Source organism: Thalia democratica, chromosome 1 (genome assembly GCF_965202585.1).
Source record: "Thalia democratica chromosome 1, ktThaDemo2.hap1.1, whole genome shotgun sequence".
Classification (NCBI taxonomy): Eukaryota; Metazoa; Chordata; class Thaliacea; order Salpida; family Salpidae; genus Thalia; species Thalia democratica.
The window spans coordinates 88,898,925-88,916,227 of record NC_139165.1 but is presented as its reverse complement, the minus strand read 5'-3'; the positions used below and the strand labels follow the sequence as shown (position 1 = coordinate 88,916,227).

The 17,303-nt window shown below is 25.7% G+C and overlaps 1 protein-coding gene across 2 annotated transcripts; it reads left to right on the top strand.

Annotated features, from left to right (window-relative positions):
* Positions 1–4,013: 4,013 nt before the first annotated feature.
* Positions 4,014–16,351, top strand: LOC145843658 (uncharacterized). Of its 2 annotated transcripts, none has more exons than XM_082950959.1 (7): positions 4,014–4,103; positions 4,428–4,659; positions 5,088–5,417; positions 8,417–8,628; positions 10,479–10,602; positions 12,806–12,935; positions 15,874–16,351. In XM_082950959.1, the coding sequence occupies exons 1-7, from the start codon at positions 4,043–4,045 to the stop codon at positions 15,964–15,966; spliced, it is 1,182 nt and encodes a 393-aa protein (XP_082807085.1). In that variant the 5' UTR covers positions 4,014–4,042; the 3' UTR covers positions 15,967–16,351. The 2 variants fall into 2 exon arrangements, with proteins under 2 accessions (XP_082807085.1, XP_082807083.1); XM_082950957.1 differs by having other exon boundaries at positions 10,476–10,602.
* The last annotated feature ends 952 nt before the right edge of the window (positions 16,352–17,303 follow it).

Sequence of the window (17,303 nt, the reverse complement as noted above, 5' to 3'; positions counted from 1 at the left end):
AGTACCCGTCATTCCGATCATTCATGGTACGCGATTTCTGTCGAGTTTATGAAGCTGGTTTTGCACCATAAACGCTAAATATTGTTTATCTACAACCTATAAATTAGAAGACTGTGGAGAAACTTCACCTGGTCAAGTTAATGGATCAGCACTCATCACCCCGATTACTCACGGTACACGATTTGTCGAGTTTTGAACCTGATTTCGCACCGTAAACGCTAAATGTTGTTAACAACCTTTTAACCAAAAGACTGTGGAGAAACTTCACCTTGTCCAGTTGGTAGATCAGCACCCGTCACCCTGATTACTCACGATACGCAATTTGTCGAGTTTATGAAGCTGGTTTCGCACCATAAACGCAAAATATTGTTTATCTACAACCTCTTAGTCAAAAGACTGTCGAGAAACCACAGCTATTCAAGTTGGTAGATCAGCACCCGTCACCTAAATCACTCACGGTACACGATTTGTCGCTTTGTGAACCTTGTTTCGCAATATAAACGCTAAATATTGTTTATCTACAACCTCTTTATAAGAAGACTGTGGAGAAACTACACCTGGTCAAGTTAATGGATCAGCACCCGTCACTCCGATCACTCACCAGACGCGATTTGTCGAGTTGTGAAGCTTGTTTCACACCATAAATTCTAATCCTGGTTTCTTAATAAGCTCTCAATCAAAAGTCTGTTGACAAATTACACCTTTTGAACTCAATGGGTCAGCACTTGTGAACTCTTTTATTCATGGTACACAATTCTCGTTATGTCAAAATGATTTTGCACTTTATTTGCTGGACATAGTTTCTAAACAGCCATTTAATCAGTAGCCTCTAGATAAAGTATTCGTGGTCAAGACTCAAGTTGATGACCAATACCCGTCACTTCAATTACTCACGGTATTAGGTTGTCGATTTGTGAAAATTGATTAGCACCAAGTATGCTAAATATGGCTTCTCTACAGATGTGGATCTTAACCTTTTGGATGCCCAACTCCCCTGAAATGTTTAAATTTGTTTTCGAACCCCTTGAAGTACAAGTAAAGTACATAATAACAAACTTAAAATTTAGGTGGAAAGTTTGTGAAAATTATGCAATTAGTCCAGTGGTTTTTGTACTAAACAAAATTCACAATTTTTTTAAATACCCAGTTTAAGTTTCAAAATTACGTCTAAAAACAGTTAAAACTTTTTTTTGCTCGACTACAATTTCATATGATTTTAATTGCCTGAGAGCTTTAAAAAGCGATAGTTTTGTTTTATTTAGTGAAGAAAATTTCGGCTTTCAGTCGCCCAAGTCTCTCTTTATTTGTCAACAAAATTGAAAAGCCATCTCACACCTAATTTGGGAAACATTGGCTTATATAAAGCAAACATTATAAAGTTTATTTAAAATAAAGATTATATAAATTAATTTTATATTTCTAGGGTTCAAAGCTAATTGTCTTTAAGTCTACAAAGTCAAACAAATTAGTTAATCAATAAAGAGTAAAAGTATAACTAAAACAGTTTAAAAAAGTTATAGATAAATGTTTATTTGATTAAATAATTAAAAATACGTTACCTATTTGATTTACAATGGTAATATTTGAAATAAATTATAACCAAAGGCTTATTGTAGAAGAATTGTCCAATACTCTAAATTTTATGTTTTTTATGTTAATCAATGTTCCTTATTAAAAAATCTTATAAATAACTGATCAACATATAACATAATAAAAAAAAATAAAAAATACATTTTCTATCTCTAAACTCTGCAAAAAAAAGTTATGTTTTCAAATAAGGGAATATTTTTAAATTACCACCAAACCAAATTTTGTTTATAAGTAAGCATGAGTACATCAATAATTACAATATTTAGAACATGACTGTGTTTAAATTGTCAGCCAAAGTTTGATGCTGAGTTTAAGAATACTTAGTTTTTCACTCAAATTAAAACTAATTTTAAAATTGATTTACTTAAATATACTAATAAATGTATTTATTGATATCAACTCGTTTAGGTTTCACTTTGGTGGAAGTGATCATGTAAATTATTGTTTGGGTATTTTTTCTTTACATGTTTGGATAGTTATTTCATGATTTTCCAAACTTTGTGGTTTGTTGTAACAAAGTTTTAACCATGATAGTGCTACCCAAAAATCCTGGAATGTTGAACCGGAATCTTTAAAAAAAACGTGAAAACCCTAAAACTTTAAAATTTTTTACATAATAAATAATAAAATTTTGAATTGTCACAAAAAGTAATTTTGTCAAACAGATAACAATTTTTTATTATCATTAGTGTTTATTTATTAAAATGTGCATTTAAAGTAGCTTTACAGTATCTATTCAAAGTTGCTATACTGTTTAAGAAAATTTTTAACCTTAAACTTGATTTTATACTAAACACAGACCAAAAAACCTGTACTTTTGGAAACCTAGATGAAATTTGAATTTTTTTTCCCAAAAACAGTTGTTTTAAACTGGAAACAAACTGCTGGGTTCCAATTTAAATTACTTAAGAGTCAAATACACAACTTGTGTTCCAATTAAGCAGTAAATTCCAATACTAATTACTTATAAAGTGAACTGCTTCAACTACTCAGAGCTGTTTTCTAAGCAATTTTGTTGATTAATTATTAGCTGTTCAGTTTCATGTTGATATTCAAAAAACTACTAATTATCAGGAACGCGTTGCATTACAGCACAATAAAAAAATTCAGCTGGCAAATCCTATAAAAAAAAAGACAACAAAAAATTAGCTTCCTAGCTTTTACCACCATCCATTACATTTGACATTTTTCTGAAACAACTCCTATGTAAATTGTATGGGACCTTCAAGTAATTAGTTGGAATATTTCTACAAGTTGCTATTATATTGAACAATTGTTCTAGGGGTTTTAAGAAAATTTGAAGAAAGTTTTATGGAGGCATTAATGATTTTCTAAAAGTTCTTAAAATTAACAAAAAATTATAAAAAAATTACAGAAAATAAAACAAATGCCTTCAACAATTTTCTTCAAATAGTCTCAAAATGCTTTTAATGTATTTTTTTGTGTTTATTTCTTGATAACATGTAGAAAAGTTTCCAAATAAAAAGGCCAAATTTTTAAGGTCCCATGCATTTTACATGGAGGTTGTTTCAGAAAAATATCAAAAGCTCTAAATGGTGGTAAAAACTAGAAGGCTAATTATTTTGCATTGTTTTTAAATGAATACCCCAACCCTGAAAAATAATATTGTTCCAAAACTCAAGGATTGAGGCAACAGATACACTCTAATGACCACTATACTGAAATACATATAAAAAATCAAAATTGTAAAAAAAAAACTAAAATAAAAACCTGACAAAATCAAAAGAACTTATTGAATAAGGTTGAAGCTACAATAGTTTACTTATTTTTTATAACTGAAGCTTTAAAAATGGGTAATATCATCTCTTTTTTTGCTTGTTTTAAGTAAGTCTGGGGCAATAACTAGTAGAGGGGTATAAAGGGGTAGTTTAAAAATTTTTGTTTGTCATAGAATTTTTGTTTTAGCTTGCTGTTTTACTAAGTTTAGCTTAGTTTTCAATAAATCAAGTAAGATATAAATAAGGGTTCCTCAAAGTGAGAAATATCAGGGTACAATAGATAGGGGAAATAAGTTGGTAGAGTATATTTACTTTAAATGACTTCTTAATGGGTGATTATAAAAATGGATTGGGGAAAACCTGTTGTATTAATGATATTTGTTTGCAAATTAAAAAAAAAATCTCACGTTTCAACCACTTTACAAAAATATACTGTACAGCAGTTATCAGAGCCTCTTTGTAGATAGTTATTACACTTTTATGTAAGTTGACTTTTAGAAGTAACAAAAACTTTAACTTCTAAAATGATGTTTAAATTTCAGATGAAACAGTGCATATGTTGTTTTGTTTTTTAAGAATTTTCGAACTTCTGATCAAGAAAAAAGATGCAGCATTATATATTTACTTTTTAACTACAGTTTACTTATTGAATGTTTGATTTATATGTAACTATTATCATTTTGTAGAAATCACAAATTTAGTATTTAAATGCAATGAAAAAGTCTTACAAATATGACCAAGATGTACTTAAGTATCGTCTTATGTCTTACATGGGTTAGTACAACTATGAAGTTAATGTATTTTGAAGATGTTGCTATATTCTTAGTTTAAAAGTTTTACAAAATAATATATAGCTAAGTCAAAATCTAAAAAAAAGCATTTTAGTTACTTTTTTTAAACTTATATACAATTACATATTTGTTTAGAAATGTTTTTAATGGCCTTAAATGAACTAATAACAAGACTGTTGTTAAAATGAGACAGTAATGTTGTACAGTTTTTAGTTTGTAAATTGTTTGTAGCATTTCGTGCATGTTCTATAACTTATTTTATCTATCTAAGAGCTAATATTTCTTATTGAAATATAAATATTCACAGCAAAAAGAAACCAACTTAGCAACACTCCAAGCGAATTCTACCCAACCAAGCGACCAAGTTCAACTACAATGTTCTACCAAAGCCAGTTAGTTCAGAGCAGACAATCAGTGGAAAGTTGTGACTTTTCACAGAGCTTCAACCTGAGAGCCTCAACTTCTCACAGCAGATTCAACACGGATGACAAGCATAAGTTGAGAGATTGTTTAAGCTGGTCGTCGTTTAAGCCAATAAGGTATAACAGTTGTTTTGCAGTTGTAGTTTTAACTCTAAATAAATCTTTTTATAATTTTTTATTGTTTGAAAAAGTCTATATGAACTTACAAATACCCACAGCATGTTAATAGTTTTAAGGTATTCAGTATGATGTTTATAACTTTTTATTGGACTCCTAAATAACAAAAAATAAACAATTTAAAATCACTTATCAGTGACAAGGTGTGATAAGTAATAGGGCGGCTGAGCAACATAAACTACCGTAAACATAGTTATATTTCATATCTTAATATTTTTTTTGATGATTTTACATAACTCCATGTTTTGAATATTACAATTATAGTTGAGGTACTTTAATATGCTTCTCTATAATTTAATCAAGTATTGTCCCTACCCTAGCACATGTGCTTTGTAAATTTTCAATTATATCATGCAATTACTTTTCAGGTTAAACAGCTCATACTCCTTGTCATCTTCAAGCAGCCTCACTCAAAGGAGCCACTTGAAAACACAAGGATCACCTACATCCCTGCAACCGAAGAAGAAGACTGATGTGAGGAGAAGTGACTCTGTTGATTCAGACATTTCTCCTTCATCCAGCATTTCCATTCCGATCAGAATCAAGAGGCGGGTCGTGTTGGCGTTGTGTGATGCGAACGGCAACGTTCTGTCAGTACCAGCCGCGAGTGACTCGCTCTGCAAAAGTTTGAAAGCTGAAGCGCACTGCAAGCAGCTTGGAGAAAGGGCCGTGAGGGAAGAAGTTTGCAAATCAGCAGTGTAAGTTGATTTGTTTTAAGGTTTTGTGTTTGTAGTTAAGGCCATGGGGGGAAAAAGGCCCAAAAGTTTAAAAAAAAATTAATATTGGCTCACATTTGAAAGTTAAGAGTTTATACCATAAGATACTTTTTATAGAAAAAAATTGACTTCTGAGATGTAACATGTATTGTAAAAACAGTCTTATACAACTGTATGGAACAAAAAAATCAAGGTCAATTGTCTCAGAATTTTCAAAAGTTCATTAAAAATTTTTCACTTTCTTTAGTTTTAAAGCAATTTACTTCGAACTTTTACTAAATGTTCCTTTTAATATACAAAAAGTTGACAGAAAAAGATTTGTAAAAAAATAAGTTTTTGACCAAAGCTTAAAAAGATTTTTTTTTTTTACTTTTACTTTATTTTTTCTTAAAAAAAAAAAGTATAATTTGTTTGTTCAGAATTTATAAAAAAATAGACTGAGAAAGGTTTAAACCATTGGTCAAAAACTGAATGAGATATATTTTTGTTTGATAGTTTATTTTTATCTTTTTAGTTAGCGCCTTCCATAAAAAAGAACTTTCGATTTCTTAATCTTTGGTTACTACACCTTAAAAATTATTTTGAATTTTTAAAAACATTAATATAATATATATAAAAAAAGAACTTTCGATTTCTGAATCTTTGGTTACTACACCTTAAAAATTATTTTGAGTTTTTAAAAGCATTAATATAATATATAATTTAGCTAAGTTTTTTATGTAAAAAGTAAGACTAAACAAAAAAAGTGATTTATGGCCTCAAGTTTATTGTGATTATACTATACTTGAAATAAAATAATAAATGTTGATAGAAATTTGTTTTAAAGTTGAATTAAAAGTATTTAATTTTAATGTAATGAATTATTGTAAGTCTTTCACCTTACAATAATTTTATTGGTTGTCAATACTTATGTGAGTTTTTGTAGTTTATGTGCTAAAATATGTTTAAATTTACAATTACTATCTAATATGCAACTTGCTTAAAATACTCAAGCTGCTTGAGCTAGTTTTGAGACTTTATAAAGTCTAATTTGATTTTTTATTTAAACTAATATAGCCTCTGTCAAAATTTAAATTCAAAATGAACAAATTTCCACCAAAATTACTTTTTTATCTGTAGACCTACTCTAAAAATGCTGACTCTTGATAAATAGCAAACTTTAAGTAACCAGTAATGATGTTTGTTGGATTATTTTGTAATCATTAAAAACTCTTTTAAGTTATTGTATGTAGTTATATTTAGCAGTGAATTGCTTATTAAAGTCCAATCAATCCTTTTATTTAATGTCATCTTATACTTAAAACTAATAAAAAGCATTTCAACCTGTATTTTTTTTGATCAGTTGTAAAATAGGTCTAAATTATTGCAATTTTAAATAAACAAGTAACGCTAAAAGCTCATTTATGTATTTAGTATTTACCTAAACTTTTGTACTAACTAAGAAATAATTGGTCTCTTTTAAGGGCAATCCTAGATATAAATAATTCCGGAATAAACAATATTAATAAAGTATAGGTATTTCAAAACATTATAAATAATACTTTAAACATTATTAAATAAGTAATGTTATACATTTCTAGTTATGTAGTTATCACAAATGAAATAATTATTCACTATACTTATTGCTCAGTATATTTATACTGCTAAATTATTAGTACAACTTTATAACTGCAAAATTAAACAGTTCAAATTGGATTGTTGTAATAAAGTGAGTTTTATGTTTACTTTTATTTTTTGTAAACTTGGTCTCAATTTTTTCATGAAAATAACGTGTAGTCCGTTTAACAATGAAATTACTGTAAAACACTCTTGGTAAAGAAAATGTTTACAATAGTTGTTGTAAACGAAAATAAAATAGGTGCTGTTGTATGAAGTGCTTAAAAGCTTATCTTGTAATCTCATCTAAAAGCTGTCTTCACAACAATTCATTTTGTTTGTTGTTTGTTTTTCCTTTTATCTGGGCTGATATTTATTGTCTGTGCACTTAAGATGAAACCTTTTAATAATTTTTTTTTATAAGAATTATTACATAACAATCAATCACTCAGAAGATTGTTTATTTATCTACTTTTTGTAAAAGTTATTAGTTTCGCTATACATTTAAATATTTTTTAAAACGGTTGTAGACTTATCTCTTTTAAAGCAGTGGCTTAGAAATTCAAAAACAAATAAAATACCTGTAAATTAAAATTTAGCAATATTTAGGTGATAGGGGGCTCAATACTTTCTGTAGTCAAAAGTAAGTTGTTTATAAAAACTTTTATATTAATTTACTTGTTACAAAATTATAACTTTTAGTTACCACAAATGTTGACAGTTTTGTAGGAAATTTTTCATAGAAAATAGTTCAAAAAAATTCTCTAAGAACATTAGTTCACCAAAAATCTTTCTAAGTATATAAATTTGAGACTCCCAAAGTTTCCTAAACAATTGCATAAATTCTTGATATTTAAATTCAAAGATCTAATGAAAAAGTATAAAAAAGCATTAGAGGTAGTAGACCTAAATTTTTTCTACACTTTAAGGATTGCATACACAGTTAGAAAATTATTAAAACTTTAATAAAAATGCTACAACTCTTGATAAACATATATTGTAATCAAAAAAATCTTTTTATTTAGTACGCTACAACAAAGACACCAACTTATTATTCTTTTTTTAAACAATGTTTTTTAAACACACAATGATATAATTTTTGATTCTAATTTTTATGTTTTTGTACAAATAGAAATAACATACACTAATATTTGATTTAAAAAATGAAAACTAACAATTATATTTTTAGCCTTCATAAGTATATTAAATTTGTATTTGTTAGCTTTTTATTGTTAAAAATTTTCATCCAGGTGAAGTTTTACAGAGCTAAGTATATATTAATAATGTTTTATTTTAGTACAAAATGATTATCAATACGTTTGTTTTCAAATATTTTAAGTTTTTTGATACTAATAAAAAATGTCATTGCCAATGTACGTTTACAGACAACCAAAGGATAGAGTGAGTACAAGTCGAAAACATCGCAGTCACAGAAAAACATCAAAAAGAACAAGACCGATTTCAAGTTTTAGAAAGACAAGTAAGAATAATCCTGCCAATGAAAACTCACCAAAAAATCCTGAAATCTCTGAAAACGCGTCTAAAAGAAATGAGAAGTCTGAGAATGTCACAGAACAATCTGAAAGCGTTCCCACAGGTAACAGTTTTTAACAATGTTTGATTTATATTAGATAAATGTAAAATTAGACTTTTATTGGTGCTCATCAATTCAAATTTTGAGAATTAAAGTTCTAGTAATTCTGAGTTGTTGGTAATTATCTATTTTAATAAACATTAAAACATATAAAATTTTTACGTCATATTTTTATTAATAAGACCTACAGGACAATAATTCATTATAAAAACTTGGATTTTTTTTGAGATATGGCTAAAGAAAGTTTTGAAACTTGCTAAACTTAAGTAATTATGAGTTTTCTTAAAAAAAATAAAATTTACCATGGTATTCTTATTAATTAGACGTAAATGGACATTTATAAAATTAAGTAGTTACTTTTTGAGATGTGGCTCTTTTAAAGTTTTTATAAGAATTTGGATAGCTAAAATTTAAACTGTCGTATAACGGATTTTTATATATTACGTTACAACAATAAAAAATCTTTTTAATTACAAAAAAATCAAAGGTCAATATGATAATGATTACAACACAAATGGCAAGTCTTCCAAGTTTACATAAGTGAATTTACGTAATTAGCTCCTTCATTGGAGCACTTTAAAGTGTCTCGTATAAAAATGCGAACGCTTTGTTGGTATTGATTAGCAATTAGCGGCTTGTTCGGGTGGCACTTCACAAAAGTTTGATTTATTAGTGCGTCATTTTCACACTGCTTTCATCTGTGAAGAGGTCACGCTTGTTTTTCATTCACAAATTTCAGTTAACTAAGTCGTTTGTTGCTTCATTATAAACATATTTTTAATTGTTCTAGTTGTAAGATTTCTAGTTAGACTATATTAGTATCTAAAATTTTGTGTTTTTTTAACAAATATAAAAACAAAAAGTTTGCAGAATTAAAATAACTGTATTAAAACAAGTGTTTAGTGCGTATTTTAGAGTTTTTTAAATCAAGTAATCGCTTAAGAAAAACTAGTAGAAACTATATAAACAAAATATATTCATAAAAAATAATTTACGCACAAACAATAATAACATTATTGTTAAAAATCAACATAACAATCACATGTTAACATTGAAGTTTACTTTTTCATTGCATTTAAATAATAGGAGTGGTAACTTTGTTTTCATTGTTAGTTCCGTAATATTTGCCCAACATCGGTTTAATCCATTGTGCTTATGTCTGTTTATCGAGTTTGATTAATCGGTTTTTGTATGTGTAACGTCATGATTAATCTGTGTTTCGAATGTCAGTTGAGTAGTTTACAAATTAAAATTACATGGTTTCTGTTTGTAAGTCATGATCAATAACTTCCAAGGATAAAAGCAATGTTATTCCAAATTTATAAAGTTTATTGAAATCAAAAGGTTCATTTTCAAGTTTGTCTCTATTAGAAAATTAATTACTTCATATAGAGTTGAATTATTTTAAGTAAGACTAAAATTAGTTTAAAATCTTAAACAATATCTATATGCTTTTATATTTGTTCCTGAAAAGCTCAAGCGTATTATATAATTAAATGTTTATAAAAACTTTGAAATTTTAAATATTTATTATAGGATGATTACAAGAGGTTTAGTTCTTAACTTTTGAGTTAAATAACATAAAATTTTAACTTATTTTTAGTTTTATCTACAAAATATTACTTAATATAATTTCTTATATAGAAATTAAAAGTAAAAAGGTTGTTTTTAGTTTTTAATCTTCTACTTCTAAATGAAAAACTAGCTACTGACCTATATTTTTACAATTTAAAAAATGGTTCAAATATTTGAACTTAAAAAAAATTAAACAATTCTGCTGCATATGTTTCATTGAAATGTAACTGAACAAATAAAGCTATAAAAAATAAAAATAAACCTATTAATTTCAGCAGCAGAAACAAAAGAACAAGTAGAAGAAATTGTTACCGTAATTAAAAATAAAGAAAACAGAATAATTTCACAAATGGAAAAACTTTGGCTCAATAACGCAGATACTTTCTATGAAGAAAACATTCCGTTAGTTGTATTATTGTGTATTTATAATAGAATAAAAACATTTAGTATATGTATTTTGATAGTACTCTTTTGTCGTGAACTTTTTTAAAGTTTTTATAATAAGAGCCATATAACACAAAATATTATGTATGCTTATTTTTTACTTTCTTTGAGCTCACATTAAATTAATAAAATTGAGTCATCATGTATACTTGTTTTATATTTACACCTTATCTTTTTACAAATCGAATTATTATTTTTAAAATATAATTTTTCGTTGTAAAAGAAAAGTTCATTAAATTGAAAAAAAAGTTGAAATTTAAAATGTATTTTGTAGTTAACATATTTTCTGAGGTTGAAGTTACAGTGTTTTTTAAACTTCTCACAGTTTGAAAGCATATTTGTTGTTACACAGCTTTAAGCTTATACGTAAAATTTAAACAAATTTTCCCACCGAATTTAATAAATAATCCTTATATATTAACCATTAATGTTGTTGTATTAAAATTATAATTCTTTCTTTGACGAAAATTACTAAAAAAGCAGATTATTATTTCAAGTAGTAACTAATACAGTTGAAAATATGAATTGTTGTGTTTAAAAGGAAAACAGTTTATTTTGTTTGACACTTTTTTGAAATGATTTAAGTTAATATTTCCTACAATTACTGCTAATCCTTTGTATAGAATAACATTTTGCTTTCAATAGCATTACAACAGGATTAAATTCTTTGTAACAGTTGTTAGGTTACTTATGTACATAGATTTAATTTTTCTAAAAACTTCTTTCTATATGATAAAGTTTTTGGATAAAAAGACTAAAACTTTAGTTCTTTTCAGTCTATAAAAAGTTTCTTGCTTTATTATCATCTCTTAAAGCGTTGTGTATTTTTAGTTGTTTAGATTTTAGGTTTATTACAGTGGGTTTGCTTGATTTGAAACTTTAATTTGTTTTGCAATAAACTTTAAAAATTTTACAATACTAAAATTTAGCTAAAAATATTTTTATTTTTTTTAATTTATTAAATAATGTATCAACCTTATTTGGATTATGTAACATTCAAGTTGTACCTTTAAAAAACGTTTGACACAAAATGTATAAAGAAAATTTGTATTTTTAGTTCAACAATTGCTTTGAAACTGATCTTTGCCAAGTTACTTTTATTGTATAAATATATTTATGAATGGATCGGTACAATTTAAAAATGCCGCAAAGTTGTTTAAACTACTTTCAAATACTTATGAACCACTTTAAATTCTTTTGACGTTTAATGTGTATTATAAGATTTCATTTACAAATGAAAGTTTAATTAAAACTTAATTTAAATTATTGTACAAATTTAGTTGTCTTTAATTTATTTATCACATTTTAATACTCATAAAGTTATTAATAGGTTATTTATAAAGTTAACTTTTATACAATTGATATTTTTACTGTCTTTAACTACTTTCAAACTGTTGTAAATTGTTAAATATTTATTTTTGAATAGAAAAATTATTTAAAAAATATTTAAACTTTTTCACTGTTGTATTAAAATTGTTACATATAAAATTTATATTTTATAACTTAATGTCGGTATCTGAATTTTTCTTACACAGTAAAACTTAAAAAACAAAAGATTTTACAAAATGACCCAGTTCAAAATTTGTCTTTCTCCTTTTAATTTTGTTATACTTTATTGCTTGAATACTCAAAGATCAATCTGATTTGCATATTTGCTGATTCATCAAAAAAGAAGTTTTTTCAATGTTACCTTTAATTTTAGTTATTAAAACTTAATTTTCTGATCAATTTTTAATATGTTTGGGTAAGGTGGGTTAGGGATAATAAGTAAAAAAATTAAAATTAAAAAAAGCTTATATAAATTTGCTGAATCAGCGAATATGCAAATGAGACTGATCTTTAACTATACTTTCCGTAACTTATCATTTTATTGTTTTTAGTATTTTTGATACAAAATCGATAAAAGACATTGTTTCTAGCCTTAAGAAATATTTTTAATAAGTTAGTAGCTTTTGCAATACAATTACTATTTTTTACATTTTTTTTACAAAGTTGCAACTTTGTTAATTCTTTATTCTCTATGAACATATATTGATTTATATAGACTAATTTTTGAATAGTAGTATATTTTACGTTCAAAATTAAATAACAATTTCGAACTTAATATATTAAAAATTAAAGACTAACGATTTATGGGTACATAAATTCAAACAATTTTTAGGAAACCTGAAAAAGTACCGGGTAAAATAAAAAGGTTGAAAATTTCCAGTCCCCAGCTGAGAAAACCCAGATTGATGACGTCACCAAATAAGTCATTAGATAAATTGCCAAGCAACAAACAGCGTTGTCAGGTAAAATTAATTATTTCATATTTCTTAAATAACATTTTTTTGCTTAAGTTAATAAACATTGATACAAAAACTTATTAAAAATCATTTTATGCTAGATATAAAATATAATTTTTATTTAAAAATAGACGATTTTTTTTTACAAAAGTGTTAAAATGAGTTTTGTTAAAATAAAAACGGTTAGTATTAAATATTTTCATAGGATGCTAGTAAATAAACAGAGTTGCATAGCAATTTAAAATAATAAACCTGTAAACTGATTAACATTTTACTTGTATTCAGGGACGTAGCTTGGTAAGTTTCTGCAAATCTACAAAAACGTATACTTATGTGCGAAAAAACTTGCTTTTATTTCAGCTTGAAAAGACTCTGCTGTCTTAGCTTTTAGTATTCATTTATGCTTAATTTTGCACTCCTGAGAGATAAATTTGACATATATGTACTCTTTAGCATTTTTAGTGTCGTAAAAAGATTGAACAAATTAAATACATCCAAATTATAATATTTAGGGCGTTAAAGCTTTATTTTGTCAAAAAGCTGCAATGCAAAATTGATTCTAAAGGAAGCTGTAGCTTCAAAAATCAAAATCATATAATTTTATGTTACAAAAATTTGCATAACTTGTTGTTACTATTGACTACATTAAATGTTTGATTTTCAAAACAGTATAAGTGTTTTTGAGTTAAATAGTGATTTTTTATACTTATTTTGAATGAAGGGTAGGACTTTTTAACTTTCTATGGGTAGTTTTAAGTATTGGGTACTTTTAATTGCCTCAATTTTGCAAAAAAAAGTACCCAATATTTCGATGATGTCATTAACTTTACTTTCGGTAATTATTAAAGTTAAACTTTGTAAAAAAAATAAATTTGCTATCTAGGCCTATGATAAATTCACTTTGTTTATTTTTCTAAATATAAAAATAATTGTATCTGAAATAAAACAATACTTAACATTTCACTATGTTAACAAAATTAAGGAAATATAATTTTCAACCTTGATATTTTTTGTATAAGTTACAATTTTAAATTTAACCACAAATTAAGCTATTGACTTTGAAAATTTTTCTTTTATAGACCATTGATGACTTTAAGTTATCATATTTTTAAAAAATTTATTATTTTGCATGTAGATATAGTTTAAAAATTACAGAATTTTTGATGATTTTTTTTTAAACACTAGATTTCAAAAATATTTTAATTTCAAAAGTTCAAGGTTTTTCCAGTTTTTGTTTAAACTGTCAAGTTCCTGGATTCCAGGTGTTTTGGCAACCCTGCTCAATTTTTAAGGAAGTATTCCTTTCAGTATTTAAAAAATAGTAAAAGATGACAAGTAAAACCTACTGTACTCTCCTATTTTAATGTTTTATATCAAAAATTTGTTTCGGTATAAAAAATCTGTATAAAGATACTTGTAGTTTAGAATAAATTTCATAAAGTGACATCAACTTGTAATAAAAGTGATCTACACCCTCCCTGTACCCAAGGTAGCTCCTAAAGTTTTTTTGAAACTTCTTTCAATTTTTCAAGATTTAATATATTTTTTTAAAATCAAGTTTTATTTACTTTTCTAGACAAAATAAGTGATCAAAATTTCAAGTCATTCTAGGATTTTATATAACATTCCAAGATTCCCATAACCATTTAGGTTTGGTGGCCACCCTATTAACTTTTTTTTCAAACTATAAAAAAGTAGCTTTTATTAAAGTAAATAACTCATGTAAAATTAGTTCAAATTTTTTTATGAATTAAATTCATCAATAAACTATAAAAGAAAAATTTTAAAAATAATTTTTTTAATTGTGTTTGAATTTAAAATTGTAACTTTATGTTAACAAAAAATATTTTATAATTTTGTTAACATAGGGAAATGTTTAGTATTGTTCTATTGTTTTATTTCAATCATGATTATTTACATATTTTAGAAAATTAAAAAAGTGAAATTGTCATAGGCTTAGACAGCAATTTTGTTTTTTTTACAAGTTTAAGCTTCAAAACTACCCAAAGTAAAGTTAATGACGTCATCAAAAAATTTGGTACTTTTTTTTTGCAAATTTGCTGCATTTGAAAGTACCCAATATTTAAAACTACCTATAAAAATTCCTACCGTTTAATGAATGTTTTCTTGGTTTACACAAGTGGCAAGACATAAAGAGTCATAGGGGGTGTGGAGCAAATTAAATTGCCTTGTATACAGTTATCACTCGTACCTCAACATTCCATTTTTGATGTATTAACATAACTGAATTTTTTTCAGATTAAGTTCAATAACATTAGAGGTAGTTTAATTGCTGTGTTCCCGCTAGGACGTTATCACGAGTTATTTCAGATGTTTTAATTTTTGCAGATTCGTAACTTTTTTGAGCTTGCTACGTCCCTGCTTGTATTGTAGTTACCTCTAGTATTAAAAATATATTTTGTACTCTTACTACTTTGTCTAGTAATTGTATTATTGGTTTATTAAATTTTTAAGACAATCAGTTAAAGTTTTACACTTTAAATAAGCTGACAAAAATACTGAGATTAAAGATAATGCTTCATTTATAAAAATGTTTTGTATGATAAGATAAGTACGGTATAAGAATATTTAACAAACACACGTATATTGTTTTATAAAGAATTTATTTTAAAAAAAGTATTTTGAAAAGTAATAGTTTGTTTCGATTATGTTGTTTCTATATAAAGTGTTGGTTTAAAATATTGTAGTGTATTTCTTTTTATTCTTATTAAATAATTCTATATTAAAAAAAAATTAATGCCAATTTAATAACTTAATTATATACTTCGAATAAAAGTATTTTTTTAATAAGTTCTACAATTGATTTGATTTTTGTTTTTCGAAAATTGTAAAGACTATTGTTTTCTAAAATTCCTTTAAATTTAACTTAATTAACGTATTATTTTATTCGAAAAGTATAAATAAATATTATGATTTTTTCCAGCTGTATCGGCTGTCTCCATCTAATAAAAGGATACCAGTGCAGATACTAGAAGATCCGATTAACCGATCAATTGTACTACCTGCTGTCAGATAATCGAGAAATATTGAAGTCGGATAGTTGAGATAGCTCACATTGTCGATGTAGTTCCATTTAATTTTTTTTTTTTCAAATATTTTATAATTACACGAACTTAACATTAATGTTTTATAATCAACATATATTTAACAGCATTTCTTACTCTTACTGTCATTTTGATATACGTATTGCTTTGATCTATAAATGTTATTATTTAATCAAGTTCCTTTTTCATTTTAGTGATAAATGTTTTACCTTGTAAACTACATGTTTGTATCTTTAATTTACTGCAAAATCTATTATGCTGCCTATCAATAAAATACTTTATTATTATTATTTTCATATATTATCATTAGTTTTTGGTTCTATAATCATCTAATTACTTATTTCTTGATTATTATTTATGTCGAAATTATTTTGTTTTATTTTGAATTTTTTTTTTGTTAGAGAATATTTTGAAATTTATTATAAGTTAGTTATACTTAAACATTTAGTAAATCTATTGTGATCAACAAAACTAACTTCTGGATCATCATATACTTTGGTTTTTGTTTTTTTTCAAAAAAGAAAAAGAGTAAATATTAAATAAATAAATATCTGAATGTATAAAAATTTATAAATTTTCTAATGATTAAAAAAAATTCTTCATACTCTGATAAAAATTTATTTTTTGAGTAAGAAAAAACACAAAAACATTGTGAAAGAGCTTTTGAAAAGTTTAGCACGATTTTGTATTACACAGAAATTGGTTTATTGTGCACTGGACAATAACTCAATATAAACATAGTTTTAACACGAATGTGATAATATATAAATAAACTACTTTTTAAACAGAGCCGCTACAAATAAAGCTTTGACTAGTTTGTTGGTTTTATAATTTTCTGTTTGTAAAAACTATACTCATTAAGGTTAAGATGTAGTAAAAATATAAATGAACAACTGCTAGACATATCAAAGTCAAAAGAAGCTTTATAGTTTTATCACATTGTTTTCTAATGAGGTATTTTAAAATTTTAAGAGTATTAAAGGTACTAATCACAATGTACTGGGCTAATTTGTAATAAGTTTTAGTAAAAACTAAGTAAAAATATATTGAAAGTATTAATAATTGGTTTAAATCGCCTTTTTAGATAATTAGCAATTTTTGTTGTTAAAAGTTAGACGGAAGTATTCTAAGGATTTTTTTGATACTACTTCCACAAAAAATGTTCTTTTAAACTGTAAAAAAGACTTGTTTTTTAACTAATTTAACACAAATTTTAAACTAAAGATTAAATTTTTGAACTTCATAAGGCATAATGTTTTGTGAGATACTCCAAAGATATAACTTTACTTATTAGTTTTGTTTAAAAGTT

Excerpts from the sequence above, each read along its gene's own strand:
- LOC145843658 (XM_082950957.1), top strand. The coding sequence starts at position 4,043 with ATGAAAAAGTCTTACAAATATGACCAAGATGTACTTAAGTATCGTCTT. Across the intron at positions 4,104-4,427 it reads TCGTCTTATGTCTTACATGG|CAAAAAGAAACCAACTTAGC; the intron begins GTTAGTACAACT and ends AAATATTCACAG. Across the intron at positions 10,603-12,805 it reads TTCTATGAAGAAAACATTCC|GAAACCTGAAAAAGTACCGG; the intron begins GTTAGTTGTATT and ends AACAATTTTTAG.